This window comes from Enoplosus armatus, chromosome 6 (assembly GCF_043641665.1).
Source record: "Enoplosus armatus isolate fEnoArm2 chromosome 6, fEnoArm2.hap1, whole genome shotgun sequence".
Taxonomy (NCBI): Eukaryota; Metazoa; Chordata; class Actinopteri; order Centrarchiformes; family Enoplosidae; genus Enoplosus; species Enoplosus armatus.
Genome location: NC_092185.1, coordinates 3338381 through 3360016, shown reverse-complemented (window position 1 = coordinate 3360016; position 21636 = coordinate 3338381). Strand labels below are relative to the sequence as shown.

Below are 21636 nucleotides of genomic sequence, written 5' to 3'. Positions count from 1 at the left end.
AATTGTTTATTATTTATTATCTATTATCAGACCTCTTGGAAAGCAGCCAATCAAGCGCTGGTGTAGTGATAGAAGAGAAAGGCCTGAGGAAACAGGAGCGGAAGAGATTTGTACGTTTCAGATTTCTTTTCGGGATGTTATTTGTGTTCTTGCCCACAGCAGCTTTAAATGTTGGTAGTAACAACGGAGAGGTGCAGAGTTTATATCTGAAACAGACTGATCACAGCTGTAAATGCTGAGGAAAGTGAATACAAAGGCTACTACAAAAACTTAAACATGTGGAACATCCCGATGACATTTTAGTGCCAGGAAGCTAAAACAGCATCATCGCTGTGGAGCAGGATGAAGGAAAAGATCTGTTTTCTGTAAATGTGCCGTGAAAAAAACTTTGGAAAATGAGGACCACATGATGAAGCCTAACGCTGAGGATGAGTGCGAGTTATAAAACGGGTGTTGCTCAGGTCGAAGCGATGTGTATGGGGTAGTTTATCAGGAAAAGCACGAAAAACATTCACCTCTAATGTGGCTGTAGTGTGTGAAGGATGGGAGACGGGCGTTGAAATGCGAGGGGGTAATGTGACAAAGGGAGTGAGATAATAGTCTGTAGATGGGATCACAATGAAATTTTGAGTTGAAGGCAGCTGTGAGCACAAAGGCTGATGATGTAGTGGCAGGAAGTGCCGAGTGAGATCAATAAAGGTTAGAAGACGTTGCTGCAGTGGAACATAAGCCTGGTGTTCATGTAGTGTGAAGGGTTATTTTGCTCTGTGTGATTTGGGTTATTTTGAGGCGCAAACTCTGCAGTTATCATCCTGCCTTGAGGAAATCGGGGGAACACGTCATTTCCTTTAATTGTCCATGATACAATCATTCTGTTTTTAAAAACAATAACACACAGGAGTGAGTCACATCTTAGTGAGAAAGAAAAATCCAGTGATAAGCGATGAGTACACATGGAAAAACAAAACAAATATTTATAACTACTGCAGATCTACGATATGTGAAATCACATTCAGATGAAGCACACACATCGGCATCTACATCTGCCATAAGCTTTAAATAGATTATCCCAAATTGGCTTTGTGCTTATTATTACATGACTTTCATGTGCAGACCAACATTTCCCTTCTTTACATGATTAGTGTTAAAACAACAGGACCATGCAGAGCGGCCTGCAAACACGTGAATAAATCAAAGGAATAAGATGACAATTGATTAAGAATACACATGTCTAAGGGGGAAAACGCAGTCTTATCCTGGAGCATTAAAGAGCTCTATAAAAGTAGTCCAGCTATAAATTACAACAATGTCAATCGCCACTTAATATGCGCTCAATCTCCTCTAGTCTCTTCAAGGCAGCTGCCCTTTTTTTCTCTATATCTTTAATCTCTTTAGTGGACTTACCCTTAGTCCGCTTGTCAGACTGGCTGCCGTCCAAAGACTCTGATTGGTCCACACCCACATCTCCGAGGCTTTCTGCAGAGGATTTCCGCACATTCTTCTCATCCCCAGCCCCCTTTCCAACAGCACCAGCACCCCTCCCTTCCTCCTCATCCTCTGCAACCTCTTCCGCCCCCTCCTGAACGCTCTTCGGCATTTCCTCCTTAGCCGACATGGTGGCTCCCTCTGCTGAAGTAAGCAGTTGCCCTGCTGCGCTCATGGCAGCCATTTTACCTCGTACAATACTCAAGTGACGCCGCACATACTCCTCATTTGGTGCCAGGGCCAATGTTTCCTCCAGGCAGCGCTCTGCCCGCGGCAGGTCGCGCTCCTCAAAGTAGACCACGCACAAGTTGTGCTTGCCTTGCACATTGGTGGGGTCCATGCGCAAAATGCGCTCAAAGCAGGCTTTAGCGCCATGTGTGTCCTTCTTGTGGTTCATGAGGATGTCTCCCTTCAGGATTAGGCCCTTGATGTGCTCTGGGTGGTGGCGCAGCAGTTCGTCCAACACAGGCAGTGCATCCATCTCACGTTTGGACTGAGAGTAAAGCAAGGCCAGGTTAAACAGGGCGCTGCGGAAGCCGGCCTGCAAACCAATGGCTTTACGCATCCACCGCTCAGCTGCTGCATTTTCATTGGCATCCATGGCCAGCATGCCGAGGTTGAAGTAGCCGTTGGCGTCTTCGGGCTCTTCCTCCACATAGGTTAGGAAACGACGGTTGGCCTCAGGCCAGAACTTTGGCTCACCTGCCACAGACAGCAGAGACATGACATTGTTTTTATAATCCACTACTGATATTCAGTAACATAGTCTACAGATATTTAAGGTCTGGTTTAGGATTATTGAAAGGAATCGGTGTTACAATAAAGATCAGAGTCAGGGCCTAAACATGTTCTCTGAGAACAGGGTCTGAGGATGCGTCACTGAAAAAGCAACAACAACAAAAAAACTAACTGTACATACTAAATAACCTAAAAGGGAAAAAATAAACGCAGTATTCACACGTAGCACACACAGCCTCATTTCCTGTCTGTTAAATACCAGCTCCACAACTGCGATTCAAAAACACAGAGTGGAGGTTTTTAGAGTCTGTCTATCAATGCATATCTGCCCCGCCTGTTGTTCAGAGCCCGAATCTGTTTTCAGTTGAAAAACGCATACTTCTCCAAAAGCAGAGCGCTTCTGTAATAGCTAGACGCAGTTGGTATGATTCAGAAAAGTGAACATAGACAGTAGAGGAAGTTGGAATTTGAGGAATGTGATTCATTTTCATTTCTCTTCAGGGATTAATAAACTCATCTATGCATCTATCTGTCTATAACAATTTGTGGCATGCATGGAGCTCTGCCCACTTTCACACCTGACCAGAAAATCCAAAATCCGAACAGTTTGACACAGAGGCCAGCTCTCCAAACATTCAAAAAGGGCTTTCACACTGTCTGCAAAGCATTTCTGAGAGCCTGCACTGACTGTCAGTTACACCGTCTGTCATGCTGCAGCATACCGTCAAGTGACCCTTTGTTGAACTTTATTTGTCATCTGCGATATAGTATAAACAATGGACTATACAAATAAAGAGCTACTGGAAAATATGTGAAAATGCAAAATGAATAATAATATCACATGTATGTTTAGCGTTCTGTGTGAGTTTATCCACATTTAAAATCTTATATCCATATAACCTCATACATGAAAACGCTGTCATTTCAGGACTCAAAGAAAAGGAAACAAAAAAGTTTATAGGACTGAAATGAAGACAATAATTTAAAGAATGTGATGTTAAAAAAACAAACTGCAGAATGGAGGAAGCAGGCTAATATGAGTTTGGCAAACATGGAGCATGTTGCGTAATATTATCTGGAGAGAGTTGTTATTATTCTTGTTATAAATCATAACATGATTGATGGAATAGCAATGGAAAACCTTTACACCTGTGCTGACATATCAAAGGTTGACTGGTCACAGAGTCAAGCTGAGGTGAGTGTGATGGAAAAGGAAAACACACTATTCATGACAAGAAATATTGCTACCTTAAAGACCCACCTCTTTGAATTTGTTCGAACTGCACTACATTAAATTGTGAAAAATATACATGTCATCCGTGATGTTTACAGCCTTAACAAAGTACTCTTCATATATGCATTAACCTGCAGCAGGAATGTGCTGGTAGTAGAGTGAATGAACACTGTGGCATGATTTACAAAAGCAAAGAAACATGGGTGGAAAAGCTAACATAACGCCTAAACTCCAGTCAAACCTGTTGTAAATATAACTGCTTATTAAATGTTTCTATTGTCACGGAGTTGATGAAGCATGACCCAACAGAAACTTGGCCATGAACCGGGTGCCAGTGCACGTAGGGTTCATTGCAACATAAGGAACCTGGTTACACCCTAAAGGTAATATCAGGTTATATTCTTTGTTCATACAAGTTGGCGTGAAAAGGCCTCAAATAAATGTCAAGTAATGTGTTCTATTAGCAACGGGAGTCCTACTTTTACTCCAGCTGGAGACTGGATTAGATTTAAACTAGACTTGTTGCAGACCTGGCAGACCTCACTCACCCGACTCCTGCATGAGAAGTGCTGAGTTGAAGAGTGCCAGCTTGTGGCGTGGGTTAAGCTCCAGGGCGTGGTTGAAGTTTTTCAGGGCTTCTGATGGGTCCTTCATCTCGATGTTGACGATGGCCAGGTTGTACCACAGGTCAGCGTTGGTGCGGTCAAGCTCCAAGGCTCGGAGGTAGGCGTCCCGGGCTTCTGTGGGCTTGTTCATCTTCAGCAGCAGCTCCCCTCTGAGTCAAATACATAATATATATAAAAACATAAAATGTTAGAACAGAGTAGAACACGTTGAAGTTATTGTATTCCTGTGTACGTGTGGAAAGAACGAAGGCAAGTGACTCAAAGATTGGTATCTGATGGGTTGAAAAAGATAAAAATCTTGCCTGCTGATGTAGGCTTGTTTGAAGTCTGGTCTCATGCTGATTGCTTGTCGGTAGAGCTGGTCAGCCTCCTCCAGCCTTGATTCGTTGGTCCGGATCAGATTGGCCAGGTTTATGTAAACGTTCAGATGATTAGGGGCCACACGTGTTGCATACTTCTTACCAGGAATAACCTGATGAGTGGTCAACAGAAGTCACGTTAGACACATTTTTCTGAGCTGTGTTTTTCTGAGACTAGATTATAATGTAGATTATATTTTTGGGCACTGACTTCATCTTGGCTCAATGTCCCAATTATGGGTAATGTGCCTTGTAACTGTAAGCCTCAAGAATAACACCGCTCTCATTCTAAATGCTGTCTTGGTGGTGGCTGCCTCTTAGACTTTAAAAATTTAAATTCCAACAGGTGCAGGCCAAAACTCAGCTCTTGATATTCAATTGCGGTGTGCTGTGGCATGTTCCAGTTGACCTGCTTCAACTTGGTGGCCAAGACCAACGATGACACACACACACGCAAAATATGTGTGTGTGACATGATGAGATACCTGTGGCATGAGAGATTTGGCAACCAAGTAGGCATCTTCTGCCTCTTTGGACTTGTTCAAGTTCTTGTAGGTTCTTCCAACATTCATGTGAGCACCAATGTCATCTGTAGAAACATTGTATGGAATATAAGAAAGGTAACAGGTAAACATTCAGCTCCATACGGAAATATGTTAGTCTCTGTGTTTAATTCAATTCAAAGGGGCTTTATTGGCATGGGAAACAGGCATCTACATTGCCAAAGCAAGTGTGAAATAAAAACATGTACAAAAGCAGAAGAATTAGAAATATATCTACAGATAAGTGCCTGTTCTTTTTAAGTCCATTTTTACCTCAACTGACCCTGTTTATTTCCAATGTATTTGAACACGTTTCTACAACTTTGCTTTGTTTTAACATTCCACAAATAAGCAAAACCAATGTTAACTATAAATAATGAGAAATAAAACCTAAATGTGTATTTAAGAGAAAAATGAAACTTTGTTCTGAGGAACCAAGAAGCAAAATAAATGAAGCACAGCATGCTTGATGATTAGCAAAACAGGAAATCCTCATCGTGTTAATGTGTTTACATTGATAATCTCGGGGAAACACTCTTGGGTGGTGAACCGGCGAAAGTGACGACAAGCTTCCTGAAACTAAGCTATGAAGCAAAACAGAAACGCTGGGAGAAGCGCAACTTACTCTTAAAGTTAAAGTTCAGTAACTTTCACTGAATGAATCTATAGTTAATGGATTCATCAAATAATTGGCTGTCTGTTAACCACATTTGGAGAGAAGTTTCTGGAATGAAATAACCATATAAAACAAATCCATGAAAACAAAGCAGAGGATTTTTTGGACACGGTCAAGTGTTACTATATAAGCATTTAAGTTTATTTCCAACAGTCATCCCTTTCATCACTTTTGAGATCTCATATCACACTCTTTCATGTTCATGTCTATATTCAATTTGTATTTTATGTCTTCCTTGGATATTGTAATATTTTGTATTTGTATATATATATATATATTGTAATAATTATGTCTTATTTCCTCTTATTTCAGATGCATTTCACACCTTTCCTGTCCACTTCCTTTTTGTTTCACTGTGGAAAACTAGCAACTGCATAAACAGAAGCTATTATTGATCCTATGAACGATACACTATAGCCGTTTCAAGTAGTCACTTTATACACAGTAAGATTCACAAGGGATCAAAGCCTTAACCAAAGGCCAATTGACCTGAAGCCAATGCAGACTATATACACACATATATACATATATATATATATACACACACACACACACATATACATATATACATATACACATATACACACACACACACATATATATATATGTATATATATACATACACATACATATACATACATAAACATATACATACGATGATGATGATGATTTACGAACGCCTGATTTGTTTCTTACCTGGCTGGACGCGAGTGGCCTGGAGAAAATACTGTAGAGCCTTTGCATAATTGTTTTGGTTCTCTAGAGCGTGGCCAACATTATTCCACAGCTTGGCATTGTTCTTGTTGACCTGGAGTGGCAGACAATTGAGAAACATGACATAATTTTCCATCCATCATTAGCATTAAGAGTCATCTGTTAGACAGTTTAATCGGGCCTTTTATCGCACAGTGATTAAAGATTTGTTCTAACATTGTAAAACAGCCAAGATACACTGGCAAGGCTGCCTTAATTGTCTTTCCTGCTTACCTTCAGGGCAGAGGTGAATAGAGTATATTCTGACTCCCAGTCCCAATTCCTGTTGAAAGTTTTCACTGCATGTGTAGTTAAAAGCACTCCAATTATCAACCAGGATATCTTCTTCAAGTGTCTACAAAGGAAGATTTAAAGAGTTTCAAATTATATTGATTTGGTAATACAATAGACCAAAGACTTCAAATTGATCACATTTATAATTTCAGAGAAGCTGCTAATACTTCTGAGTAGTATCAGGGTACACTGTGTTCTTTAATTCAATAGCTATGCCTGTACTAAGGTCTGCAGCTCATTTTGGAAAATAAAGGGAAAAATTGTAGCCACTCAAAATTGAGTAACCCTTAACATTGTAGTAACACTTGCCTGTAGTGAAAAAATGTGCTAACAGCACCAAAAATTGTTTGTTCTGTTATTAATTTTTCCCTGAAGCACAGGAGTGTGAGTAATTTATTTTAATAATAGACAGGTTACAGTTTTATTACATTCAAGGCAGTAACATCATTTCAGAAAAGTACTCACCCTTTATGTGAGACAATCTTGAATCCATGTGCAACAAGAACACAGAAGCCCATACTGGGCACATAAAGTACCCTCTCTGCCACGACAAAACCCACAGGGAAGAAGAGGTTGGACGCAGGAATAAAAGGCAGGACAATCAAAGACAGGGCCTGAAGGAGAAAGACAAAGACTGACTTCAGTCCATGTGAGCCGTCTTATTTCATTGCACTAAACATGTCTAACAAACATTCAGAAAACATTAAAATGATGCCCCTGGGGCTGAAACAATTACTCAATTTACCAATTACTCAAACGACAGGAAACTTAATTGGTAACCATTTTGAAAATCTAAAACGTAATTTTTGTGACAATCAGAATTATTGATTAATTGAACCAATTATCCGTAGATGAATGAATAATAAACGATCTTTAGCTGCAGTCCTAGATTGAGCTTATAAAAAGGTTACCTACAATAAGCGCCTACATGCAAAATCAACTGATGTTGTTTCAGTGGTTAAATTCGATATGAGCAGGCGCTACAGGCAGGCTAAAATCTAATGATTAATCAAAACAATAATTAGCAGATGAATTGCTAATGAAAATAATCGTTAGATGTAGCCCTAATGCACAGCCAGCAGCCACCAGCAGGTCTCCTCAGTAAACAACGGTTCTCTAAAATAATTGTCTTGTGCTCCATTCGAGACAGCTGGCAGCCTTGCAATAAAGTTAAGTAGCTTGATGTGGTATGATATTGTTATGCAACATATTCCAAAATGCGCTTAGCAAAGCAGAATAAACACTACAAAGGTCATAATTTAGTTTATTTTGTGGTGATTTGTGGTCCCCTTTTCTCAACTGAAGCAAAGAACAATACTGTGAGGAAGTTTACTGACCTTCAAGTAAGAGAGACATGGGCCTGTTGCGCAACAGATACTAATATGTTTGTATGCAACCATGAACAATCACCAATCATTCATTACTTCAAAGCTCAAGTAAAAGCTTTATGTTTTAGCTCTCTTCATTTGCGCTGGCCAATATTGCCTGTTTGTTATGTTATTTACTTGGTTTGCTAAATCAAAAAATAAATCTTAATTGATGTTTCATTGATAAAGCTGGTAAGAATGTTCTGAAATCCTGATTTTGTCTCAGCTAGTGGTTCAACAATGTAATGTAGCATAAATCAAAAGACATAAAATTAGTTTCTAGCAAATGATGATGTCAAATTTAGTAGGATAAAGTTCCATTGACTGCAGTTTCTGTTCAACAATGGATGTGGCTGGTGAACATGAGGAACCACTTAAGCTGATGGCTTTGGTAAAGCCAGTTTCTGGCCCTTACATGGCAACACAAAAAAACACAAAAGGAGTCCTTTCATTTCTGAACTATTTACATCCAATGAAGCCATTCAACACAGTCTGGGTAGTTCAGAGTGATTATACCCATGTTAGTAATGGAGGGGAAAAAAAGTTGTGAAAGTTCCTCAGGGTATTCCACAATAAAAAATGATTGGAGGCTCTTTGTTCATTTAAGAGAGACACTTTAAAACGTGTTTTAATGAGCTTGTTTACGGGTATCTAAAACGGAAAAGCTAAGCTGCAAGTCCATTATGACATTTTTAAAGAACACCTCACTATCCTCAAAAAGGCAACTAGAAATGACAAGCTAATTTCTCAATGGCTGCTTTCTAACAATCATAATAATCCCAGAATGCTTTTCTCAACTATTGAAAAGCCACTCTATCACATCAACATTTCAGAGACAAGATAAACATCTGGTTGGATCTAAAATATGCTATACACAAAGTACGTGAGCACGTCTTTGGACACTCTGCCTAAGACTGCTGTGAATGACATACTGACCAATGCAGCAGTCTGACCTCTGAATTTAGTTGAATTGTGACACGTACATATTATGTGTGCATTTGAGTGCATTTGAATAAACGGACTAAACTTCCTCTCACCATGATGACAGTCTTGGCAGAGCTGTGTCTATAGCGCAGGCTGTGGTAAGCTAGCAGGCCCAGAAAAGTGTAGAACACCAGGGTGGCCAGGTTACGAAGGTCTAGAAGTGACTCCACCAGAGGGATGGTGCCCATAGTCCAGTCGCAGCAGAGCTCAGAAGGATATAGCAGAAGCCATGCATTCACAGGAAGTAGGTAGTTGAAAGTGAGTTGTCTAGTGGGAGTGGGGCTGACTGCTGCCGGGTTATCAAATCTACAAGAAAGGACACAGAGAAGAAACGTTAATATGACAAATAAAGCATGGGATGGATAAGGCAGGAGACGGTAAAAATGTGTGTAATATGGTATAGAAAGAAAATTATAAAGACCTTTTAATTAAACTTGAATGAAATAAAACTCTCTCAACCAATATAATAATAATCTTGTGTCACACTATAAAAGACTCCAGATATCCAGATGATTTGCCCTATTTGTTTAAAATGCAAAAACAATGCTACAGAAAAGTACAAATGCGGCCTGGTAAAAACTTGGTGGCCATGGTAGAACAGAAAATCATGTAGGAAAAGCGCTCAATGCAAACAAAATTTAATTCGCTCACTTTGTGCACACAGTCCTGCCACGACGTATTAGGGCCACTGTGTGTAAAACAAATGAGGGGTGCAACATTTTGGAAAACCCCCCCCACAAATAACTAACTTCTTAAAGACATAAATTTGTGAGAAAACAACTCTGTAAAATTGTGTTGCTAGAATTAACGTTTCCAATTATTCAACACCAGACACCCACCGAACGCACAGTTAGGAAATAGCGGGCTAGCTAGCTAGTCTCATTTGTGGTCTGATAAACAGTAAATGCATCACATTCAGTGCCCCAAGACGCTATATATGACAGCTCCTGTAGCGGTCATATCTTTTCTGGAGCCGCATGACAGCGGTTTCCATGGGAACATCGAGGCTTTCGTCATACGGAAGTAAATCCAACTTTGCAAAGTGAAGCGATGTGGTTCCAGCATCAATTAGCTGTGCAGCTAGCGGTTCTATTAGCTTAGCTGACTCTGTCCGGACTGGGAGAAGGAGGTTATCAGGCCTAGGCTAGCCAACAGTAGCTACAGTTAGCAGTAGTTAGTGATTACTTTAGCAACAAGTAAAGCATCTGTCCATCAAGAAACTAACTTTCCTTCGCAACTGAAAAAGCACTTTCTGTAAGACATACTGAACAACCTCCAAAAACTTGAAGAGTAGTCTTAAACAAAACTTAAACAGAGTGAGTGGGTTGATGAGTGTGTCCCTGTACTTTCTGTCACTTAATAATAATAATAATAATAATAATAAAGTAGGAAACCTAGCACTCAAAGCAGTCTGAGGTCTGAGCTTTTTGCTCATAGGAATTACTTTTACATACGCTTACGTCATTATTTGAAACTTTGGCCACGTTTAATATGAAAATCCAACATTGTAGCATCATATATATGATAGAAAATAAGGGAAAGCATAATAGGTCCCCTTTAATGTAAATCATGCATAGTCGACTCTCCTCGCCGTTTAGAATGGCTTTTTCCCAAGGCCATGGCATAGTTCATGCAACTGTGATGTGGTAAAAAGAACATCTGTTTAGAAAGGTAAAATACTTTGGTCTTAAAAATAAAAGAACCATTGCTAACATATGAAATAGTAAGTGTATTCCATTTACATGGAAGTGGAATGTGATGAGGTACCGAATTCGATTAAACATGACTCAGTGATTTATGATCTACATAAATAACATGAGGTTTGACAAGCACACAGGTGTACAATATATATATAATATAGTACAGCACATTATATTTTATGTTTTGATTGATATCTTTTGCACAACCTGAACTGCATCACACTCATCCATCCCTATAAAGAAATATCGTAACATACCGCGTTTCATGCATTTGTTGATACACATCTGTATCTATATATCTGAATACATCTGTATGTGTCCATTCTATATCTAATAAATCAGGAGTGCAACAATGAAGAAAGACAGCAAACCACACTGCATGTGATATGCAGTGTATATAATGTATTTATGGACGTTTACACTTAGTGCGACCGATTGTTGCATCTTACCGTCTACATTTTTTATATTTAATCTGGTATGGGATCACCCTATCATTACGGTGAGCCCCCAAATCTCCCCTTAACAACCATAATCCTGACATCACTGGCAACATTCTGCCCTAATTTTTTGCGACACTTTGTCAAGGACTAAATTGCTGGCCAAGGGGAAAGTCTGACCTCATGGTGGTGCTACATGAAAGGTTAGGTGGTCTTCAAAGTCATTATGAACCACTGACTCGGGAAAAATGAATATCTGTTCTAAAACTCTGTGGCTGTCACTCTATACCAGCGTCAGATGGACCAACATTGCCATCCCCTTTGACCCTGGGCAAAAAACACATTTGACTATAAAAGCAACTGTAATCATGTAAATATACATAGAAATATATAACCCATCTTATGAAAGCTTACAACAGAAACATTTGATTTTAGAAAAGAAAGACAGCGCTCTAAAATGTGAATGAAGACCAGGTTTATCCTGCAGTCACAATGAACATGTTTTGTCTATATAGCTGCCAGTGACATCCCCACATCCTTAACTCACAATCTGTCTCTCTTTGGTGTTTAAGGTAAGCACCTCCAGTCTGTATCTAAACTGCTCTGGTACAGCAGGTAGTCTGTTTTAGAGGACCACTTTGGAAACTAATCACAACTGGGATATCTAAATATACAAGATTGTTATGACTTGAGCAGAGGAATTCTCTCAGACAATCCGGAGACACCTTTAGGATTACGGCTAGGGGATTAGCATATCTAGGCTAATTGTCTGGAATTTTATCTTTGCGATCAAATGCCATTAGGTTGAGTCGGTGTGAAATCCTGAACAAATAGTGTTAATCTAAATACTGAATTTCTACTTTTCTACATTTCTGCTACAAAAGACAGATTGAGCACAAAATTGAAGTGAAGTAAAAAAGCAGGAGCTTATCTACCTAAAACAAAAAATTGTGAAGAATAAAAAATGTCCTCATAAAGACAAAGTGCAAATGTCTGAACACCATAAACTCAAATTTACACACCTTCATGCAAAGGATTTTAGACTTTTGGAACAGGACAAGGACTTGTTTTAATCTTGCCACCATTTGTTTTGGCAGAAGTTGAGACCTCTGACAGTTCAGTAAGTTAATGGATTAATTAATTTTAAATTTAGTCTTCCATCCATTCCGTCCATTAAATTATTACCTACAGTACAAGTATTTGACAATTAAATTATTCTCAAATAGTGCAAACATGAGGATCTTATAGAATATGATGCATTGCTGTAGAAACTACCCAACAGTATATAAATTAGTTCAACTTTAGTTAAACAGTGAAAACTATATGGTCATTTGCTATATTGCACATAAATTTATAATCGAACATAACAAATATATCTGATATATCGCCCAGCCCTAATTAGTATGAGTACTTCATTACTAAACAATAGGCCAATACGTAATGCATGCACTTTTCAAAGACCGCTAAACCTGGTCTTCAATGTGAAGCTAGACTCTCTCGTGAATGCAAAGGGTCTGCGTGTGGAGCTACAGAAGTCGCACTGAGCTCCATGCTAAGTTCAGCAAATACTTGTCTAATGTCATTAGCAAAGGTGTCATGAGCAAGAGGAGATCCTGTGCTCTTCCCAAGCGCTATGCACCTATCATGCTTATCATAAAATTCCTCTGCAGTGGTGACAATCTCACCGTGAACTCCACCAACACCATAAATATCACAAAAAAACAGAAATTTGCTTCAGCATGTGTTAAGGGGGCACAGCATATCTGGTGTAGGATGCTCATAACTTAGCGGAAAGCATTTGAAGAGCAACATTTTAAAAACACACTAGTCTTTTTAAATTCACTGTCATGTAAGAGGATTACAGAGAATATTTTTACAGTTGTTTTCAGGTTACTGTGGCTTTGGCCTATCAACTCCTAACAACTGGTTGCTTTCAACAATTCAGATCAAGGAATTAGAGCTACACTGAATGAGAACTACAATGCAAATGTATGTATAAGTAATTTTTCATGCGAAGCTCTACACACTGCAAAATAGACAGTTAATCACATCAGCTGCAGGAAGTCAGAAGCCATGGGAAGATTTTCTACTTTAATCAAATAAATAAAGACATTATGTAAACTATTACATAATCTGAAATAAATAAAGAACCAGACTAGTATAATGTGTTTATATAATTCTGCAACCCATTTACATTCAAATCATGACTTTGACTGTATTCCACTGCCCTTTAGCTCCACAGCTGCTGTATCTTATCTGCACAAAAGGAAAAGACATTTGTAGATACTAAACTTTTTAAAAACTGGTCCAACTGGAAGACTTAACTACAACACATTCCAAACTAATTTAAATTTCCTAAAAATAATCACATCACGCTGTTCGGAGAAATACAAATTATTGTGAACAATTTGATTAGTAAAATCAATTCCAGATACACTAAACTGGCAGAAATAGCTTTAAAAGGTTGTACGACTGAAATGCAATTTAAGCAGCATTTCGTTGCAGCTAATGGGATAACGCTGCCTACCTGGTGAAGACAGGAAGCTGGGATTGGATGACTTGGACTCGGACGATAACGAGCAGCAAGGTGCTGATGACGAGGACAATGAGCTTCAGCAGAGTTTGCAGGACAGCGTAGGGGAAGCCATCTTTACCCTGCAGGACTTGCCGCAGTGTGTCCAACAGCAATGGCAAGGTAAACTGAGAAAGACAGGAAGGAAGGGTCAACGCAACATGATAGCATAACGGTAATCCTACACACTTTTAGATTTAAATGCAATTTATTGTTTATACTTTCAATGACTGTTCCATTGTGATTCAATTTATGCTTAACACGAAGTTGATAGCAAAATACCAGCCATGCTTCAATGTTGCCGGCATGACCAATAGGAGCAAAGAGTGACCAGGTTTTGGAGCCTTACCCCTTGTGCAACAAACACTTCATGGACACAGCAGATGCCGACGACAGTGATTCCCTGCTCCTTACACAGTGTTGCTGCAGCCACTAGAACCACTGTCAGAGCAATAGGGGCCCAAACTGAAAAAGAAAATACATAAATAACGAGTAATTATATTATTATATATTTACTATTTATATATCAACAATCCTTGGTCAATATTCTGCATATTCTTACGCAAAACTGTACAGCTCTTTCTGTTTAAACAGATATTGTACATACATTTTTTTTCATATTGTCATTGTCAATTTTTCTATTTTTTCTATTTATGTTCTTGACTTTTGCGGTACTTGCTTTTTATTGTTTTTATTTTCTCTTACTGTGTTTATTGTATGCACCACATACAAATACTTCAAATTCCTTATATGTGAAAACCTACTTGGCAATAAACCCTGTTCTGATTTTGGCTGATAAGCAACAAGAAACACAGTACAGAAACGTAAAAGATTTTGTATGCCTGAGGTAATTTAATAACAGTATCACCATCACATAGTTTGTACCAGAGAGCACTGACAAGTTTATTTTTTAATTGTAAAATGTTCCACTCTGTACGTCTTGGTCAAATTCTTCAATAACTTAATTTAAGGGATCCTTATCAAAAATATCCTGGTGTTCCAGTGGTTGTTCTAGCCAGCTGATTGAATTGGACAGGATGTTTTGATTTTAAAGCAGTGAGGAGCCGCCCCTCTCTCGATCCGACTGTCCGTGGAGGCAAGCATTAAAGAAAATACGGAATTACATTACTGTGCAGCTCGTGCTCCTCTACCCGGACTGTGTGCATTTCTCTATGGACTGAGTGTCTTCATACTTTCACAGTATTTATACAGCACCAAGACCTGCCTTATAATCAAAAAAGACATGGAAATCTCATTTTCTACAATATGGGACCTTTAAACTTTACAGCTAATAGGCCGCTAACTGCATAACTAACTGAGCTAATTAGTTAACAGCAGCTACAATTAGCGGTTACTTTAGCAACAAGAAAAGCTTTCTGTCCATCAGGAAACTCCATAAATCACAGAGAGTTGAGGCAGAGCAGCCGCAGGACATCAGAGGGAAAACAGAAAATAATTCCTCCATAAAACACGATTCATTTCACCAAAACCAGTGAATAAAGTTATAAAGTTGTGTTTTTGTACAGTAAGCAGTGAAGCACGGCCCTCGGAAACACTGTTTTTCCAACCTAATTCTTGTCTCATTTGGGGTCTGATAAACAGCAAATTCATCAAATTCAGGTTAAAAACATATTTGGTCTTTGCAAACAGAAATGATGCACGTGTTTATTTGCATATAGAGCGGGGAAGTGAGATCCGATCAAAAGGGGACACTCGAGACACATGTTAATGCCAGGTGTGCACAGAAGTACTTTGAGCTGTCCACTTATGATCGGACCACCCAGGACGCATGTTAATACCAGGTATGTAGAGGGCTTCACTGTGGTTCGTTGTCCCAGAGCCTTAGAAAAGGCTTTGTAACCCATTCCAGACTGATATTTCAATAACTCTCTTTTTCATCTCTTCTTGAATTTATTTTGATGGTTGCTTGTTGAAAACTTTCCATTGCTGGAAAGGTTCTAACTAAATGATGTTCGGATTCAACAGGACTGGCAGGTTAGATGATGATGGATAACTTTTTTTCCTTCAATACATGAAATGTCATTTAAAACTGTATTTTGTGTTTACTCGGGATGTCTTTGTCTTATGTTCAATTTTTTGAAGATATGAAACAACTAAGTAACAGTCACAAGTGGGAATTTTGGGTTTGGTTTTCTGCCCCCGTCTTGAATGTTTGCAATAATGTCTTAATGGAAGAGCACATGAACAAAAAGCATGTATGACAGGACCCCAGTACGTTTCTTATATGGGACGTAAATAAGTGAGAGACTCGTGAGATACATCAGACTTACCAATGGAGTGATCTGAACCTGTTGATTTTGTGTAGGCCAGAAAAGCTGCCAGAAGGAAGATTGAAGAAAGAAGTTCGGCTCTGCCAACCACACCTGTGACCTGATGATGAAAGTGACAGCAGTCAGTACTGTGGCCCATCCACACTGACTTGTATTTATCATTTGTTCATTTTAAGTCTCATTCAGGTGCAGATAACACTGTAAATTAATTTACAAAGTCTACCAAAATAGTGCATGTTCAATCATACAGATTGAATACATTACTTTCCTGATACTTTATGAATGCCATGCTATTTTGCCATGGACTCTCGGGTGTCAGAAATATCAGAGCCTTCCACCAGCACATGATTCTCTCTCCCTAGCGGTCAAGAACCACCATAAGAGAATCCTCAACCTGTGGGAAACTGTCAGTGTCAGAAGTGTAGTAACAGATCCCACAATAGGATATTCCTGATACACCTCAAGTTAAGAAATACACAGTGGTCTCTTTAAAATTAGCAGTCAGTGTCCACATGTTTAAGACCTTGAGTCCAACTGTGAAAACATATCTCTTCAGATAAATCAAGTCAGCAGATGGGAAGCAGATGTGCACCTCCATGAACCAGCCTCTCTGACAACATCTGACATTTGTGTAAATGATGACTGCCCTCATGTGGAAGAAATAACTTTCTCACTTCTACCATAACCAAACACCTGAGTTCTTAAAAAATAGACATACCCTAAAACTGCACACTCCACAAAGGGTTCTACAAAGCACTTTAGAGAAGAAGAATCTGTTGTGTCTAGTGGGTATCCAGTATCCCTTACGAGCACACTAAGCATTACAAGACGGTTACAACTTCATGCAAATAGGTATAAACATCTAAATTCAAAACAAGGATCACGCATCGTTCTCTGATTGGCCTACCATTTGTCATTTGGTGGCAGAGGAAATAATTCACTGGCTGCCCATTTAGCTACAACCAGCAACTAGTATGTATAAATATATACACATTTATGTAAATCTAGAAGAAAAGCCACTACAGAAACAGAGTCACAATACATACCTTATTTTAGCTTATTTAATAATGTGGCTAAACTTCTTATGCAGGAGCCCTTTTGCTACAAGGATACTAGGAGAGCATGTATGCCCCTGTGCTACATTCATTGTTTTAGTTTGATTACACCAATTGCTGTTAAAAAAAGACGGTAAAGAACTGCAATATCTGAATAAGTCAAGAACTACTACATGCTATCACGTGTCACTGTGGCCCTAATAAGTTAATACACTGATTTGGAAGCATACCATTTAGAAGACAGTTAAGTAACAAAGAAATCTAACAAACATGCAGTAAATCTTCTTACAACAGCCTTAATATTCACTTGTCAGTCCATCAAGCTAATTCAAGGGAATGTTATAAAGACTAACTACAGTTAGCTTAATTTGGCTGAATTACTCCAACTACAATTCCAATTTTCTGTGTGCATCTGTACTGTGTTGGGACACAGCGTTTCAGTGAGTGCTGCCATTTTAGAGCCTTAAGATACCGTTGTGGAGTACACTAAATAATTTGTATTTGAAGATACTTGGAGATACACAAAAAAAACACTGAAGGCTCCATTCAAAAAGACAGATAACCCCAAAACACAGTGGGAAAGACATGGGGACACACAGGGTCTCTTTGTATGCACTTATCCTGAAGGGACCTTCAGTGCTTGGAGCATAACTCAAAAACAAATGATCCGTTCAGAGAAAGATTCCAGACGGCGATAACATGAAGGGCATTTGCTGGACTAACTCTAAGGGCTCATTTGTGAGGCAAATTGTTTCCATTCAAGAAGTCTGAGAGACTCTGCATAGATTAGAGAACACCATGAGGAAGATTGGCGCAGTGGTGCATGCTGTGTAACAGTAGCACTCCACCCCAAGAAGCAGAATGTTTTCTTTGTTTTTCTACTCTGGTCAGGGCCTGTCTGGTCATCAGTTCAGCTATGTTGAATAGGATAAATTACAAGTCCTAATTGGGGAAGAGGCTTTTCAGACAGGCCCCATAGAAGAGAATGAGATCAAGTTCAAATGATAAACAATAAGCAGAAGGTTTTTGGTTTCCGATCAAGTTCAATAAACTTCGTGGTCCTGATAACATTCATGACAAACGGCTGTAAAAAAAAAAATAATTTAAAGTCAGAGGAAGAGGCCTGATAAGCATTATCTATAAGCAGAAGGGTTTAAATGAGAGTTGCAGTAGTTGGAGTTTCCTTAATCTTGTTATAGGTGAGTTAATAGCATGTACGTAAACACAGCCCACAACGGGGAAGGATGTGTTGGATGAGGTATGGTCACACCCTGAGCAGGCCATAAGGGTTTCTTTCCTCAAATCTACATTCGCTTTTCCTGTTAATAGGATACTTGAACTTAAACAAAAAATGCTACTTCCAAGAAAACAATGTCTCTTCAGTGGTGACTATATAATAATAATAATAGCTCATTAATTTACACTTACTCACTGATTGTTTCAATAGGACATACATCACATTAAGGAAGTAATGATACCATATCAGTGGACCTTTGGATGAGCAAAGATCCATCTTCAACTTTACAACAAAAGTCCAGTGGATCCATTTAACTGCCATAACATACATTACATAACTTGCTTTGACACAGTAAATGTACACTTACAGCTTCAGTGTGGATGGGGTGCACAGCAAACAGCAACGCTGCCACCAAGCTAGAAGTCTTGTCCAGGAACAGTCGGCACACTCGCAGGAAAAGCACACATACTACGCCGTGTAAAACAACATTAAGCAGATGGTAGGAAGCGGCGCTCAGCTCACTGAAGAGGTAGTTCAGTCGGAAGGTGAGTACGGTCAAGGGACGATAAGATTTATGGCTCCGCTCCTGTAGTTGGACAAACACAGCGTACATACTGTCAGATGCAGGTCAGTTGACTGATTGAAAGACATTAAAGGCTGACAAATATTTATTCAAGCTTTTGAGTAATTCTTTAAATTAACCTTAAAGTTAAGTTAATCGAAGGAGGTTGCAATTGAATTCCTTGTTTCATTGGACTATTATACATTTCATTGACCTGAATAAAACTGATAAATCACACCTGAAATTAAATGCAAATGCTTGAGAGACACTACTTCAGCTTTTATCAATAATGTAATTTTCTTAATTAAGTGTAAACTAAAGGTAAGCCTGTAGTGATAAAGCATAGAGGTGCGTCATGGACCATGACTTACCTCGGCCATGGGTGTTCCCCAGAAGTCATTGAGGAATAGGTTGCGGAGAGGGGTTGAGGGCCGCAGGTCCTTGTTGTCAAGGATTGCTGAGACATCATCAAACACAAAGCCACACGACAGACTGTTCCAGTAACATCCCACCACCAGTCCAGTCAAAAGTAAAATCTCCTTCCATGACACGACAGCCATGGCTAACCAAAGCCGTCATTGATCTCTGTCCAGGAAAACAAAGAGGTTTGACATACATCAAAATTAGATGACACCAGGATGTGTAAAACAGGTATCTTGTCATGTAGATGGATTTCCTGATTGGACTTACATTTTCAAAGCAACCATTCAATCATACCAACAATGCAATTCTCCAAAGGACTTGGTATGGTTTTTAAAACAACCTCAATACTCACACTCACTTAAATAAAACTACGGGTGGGGAATTTAGCTCACATGCTAGAAAATCAAATAGTCTGGCAGCCGGTACAATGACAGCTGGCTGCAAAAAAAAGCAAAAGCAATGGAGGGTGGACCCTAACAGCAATCTAAAACCATTGCAAGCTAACTTTACCCTCTTTAAATAGCTATCTCATGGCGGGCGCTGGTCAAATAAATACAATCAGCATTCCTGTCGCTCGATCGCGACAATATAAAAGTACAAAAAGCCCCAAACAACATGCTCTGACGATTTCAGACTGTCTGCTGCAACATAACGTTAGCTAATGGTAAAGCTAACTTAGCAGCTAATGCTAACTAGGTTGATACCAGTCTTTATGTCGGTTTAAGGTGGACGCAGATGTATTTTAAGGTATTTGGTGAATTTCCTACCTACCGTGTCTATAACAGGGCAGGCGGTGACTGCAGAGGTGACACCAAAACCTTGGAATAGTTATACACATACGGAGTGCACAATTCAGTAAGCGGTATTCCACTTTTGGAAGCTAGCTTCAACAGATCATCACTATCACTTCCGGTGCAGAGGTGACCGCGCAAGTTAAACGGGAAGCTAGGCTATGCTCGGTATGCTATGCTTGGTATGCTATGCTTTGACAAACTGACAAACCAATACCAAGTTGTTCAAATGCGATTTATAAGTAACTTACTATGTGATAATGTTATATCCGTCATGTGTCTACAGTTTGGTAAAGTTCCCTGCAAAGGTCCAGTCGCCGCTTTTTACTAGTTTTATTTTCTTGTGGACTAGCTTAATTAGTTAACCGCTGCTGTTGTTGTCAGCGGTAACCTAGCAGCAAAAGCATCACATCATGGAAACTTCAGGATTGCTGTTTGCTGTCATTTCAATTTACATGTAGCCTATATTCTCCATCTAGAATATTTAACGTAACGTATTCTTCCTGAGCGACGTTAAATAATAACATTTTGACATTTGGTTTTAACGTTTCACTTATAAATCACAGCGCCGAGCTAGCTAGTTCATGAAAACGAGTGGATTTGCTTTCTCTGAATTTCTTGTGGCAGTTCGTGGAGCTAGGTTTACGTGCCTAAACGCCTTCACATGTGTAGCAGTAAATTAGTGTAGCTAAAGTTTAGCCAAAGCCTCCTAACTACAATGAGCTAGCTAACCAGCTAACACTAACATTGTGTAACTAGTTATCACTACGCTGTCTGCTGGTTAAATCTTTACAAACACGCTATGGCCAAGATGTCTGCTGTTCTTGAGTGGGATAAAGTGACGAGAATTGACCCAGCGAGCCTCCATGAGTATGAAAAAAACCAAGTGGACGAGGTCGTCTGCATGCTCGTTTTGGTAATGTCCACACTTCACACCAATATTAACTGCACCTCAGATTTCTGCTCAGTTGCCCAGCAACCAACTGTTTTTTGTGGTTTTGAATAGATAACAAGTTGAGTGGTGCTCTGTATGTTTAGTCCTGGCTGTGGTTACTTGCACAGAGAAAGACTGCTGTCCTGCTGATCTGAGATTATTGTTCAAGGTATTACAGCTCCTTTGGTCAATAGCTTTGTCAGCAAAATGTACTTATCCGATTGTTTTGCTTCGACTGTCCGTTCCTTCTGTGGCCACTGTTAACCAGGATATTTCACATATCCGCCTTATATATACACACACATTTTGTTTTGGTTCAAGCTCTTTTGCTGTAGCAGAACATTATTGTTATTATTATGAGATTAAATGACTATGCATTTTACTGTTTTTCATATTAAACCATGTTTTCCATGCAGGCAGAAGAATGGGAGGTGAAGGATAAAACCGAGGAGAGCATTATTCAAGTCCTCAGAGTGTTTCAGGCCCTGTTGAAGGTGTTCAGTCAGTGTTATTGCTATATTCTTATCTCTCTTACACACATCCATCAACAACCCCTATAGCATATATAATGTATTT

General features: G+C 39.3%; 2 protein-coding genes across 2 annotated transcripts in view; one reads left to right on the top strand and one right to left on the bottom strand.

The window, feature by feature from the left end:
- Positions 1-1309: 1309 nt before the first annotated feature.
- tmtc3 (transmembrane O-mannosyltransferase targeting cadherins 3) lies at positions 1310-20169 on the bottom strand. The gene is made up of 15 exons (XM_070907822.1): positions 20107-20169; positions 19284-19497; positions 18718-18936; positions 16059-16158; positions 14117-14232; positions 13723-13895; positions 9112-9364; positions 7173-7321; positions 6648-6768; positions 6357-6468; positions 4928-5031; positions 4386-4555; positions 4006-4232; positions 1514-2187; positions 1310-1423 (listed from the first exon to the last, which is right to left on the bottom strand). Exons 2-15 carry the CDS (start codon positions 19470-19472, stop codon positions 1310-1312), a joined length of 2721 nt encoding a protein of 906 aa, XP_070763923.1. The 5' UTR covers positions 19473-19497; positions 20107-20169.
- Positions 20170-20928: 759 nt separating this feature from the next.
- Positions 20929-21636, top strand: part of cep290 (centrosomal protein 290) — a 32411-nt gene continuing 31703 nt past the window's right edge. The window contains exons 1-2 of the mRNA XM_070907128.1: positions 20929-21042; positions 21477-21554. Of these exons, the coding sequence (XP_070763229.1) occupies positions 20929-21042; positions 21477-21554 (192 nt within the window). The remainder of the gene's footprint in view (positions 21043-21476; positions 21555-21636) is intronic.

Bases quoted from the DNA above. Each gene is read 5' to 3' on its own strand.
- tmtc3 (XM_070907822.1), bottom strand. From the start codon at position 19,472: ATGGCTGTCGTGTCATGGAAGGAGATTTTACTTTTGACTGGACTGGTG. The intron at 16,159-18,717 runs GTAAGTGTACAT...TTTCATCATCAG, and splicing joins ACCCCATCCACACTGAAGCT to GTCACAGGTGTGGTTGGCAG. The intron at 4,233-4,385 runs GCAAGATTTTTA...TATTTGACTCAG, and splicing joins AAACAAGCCTACATCAGCAG to AGGGGAGCTGCTGCTGAAGA.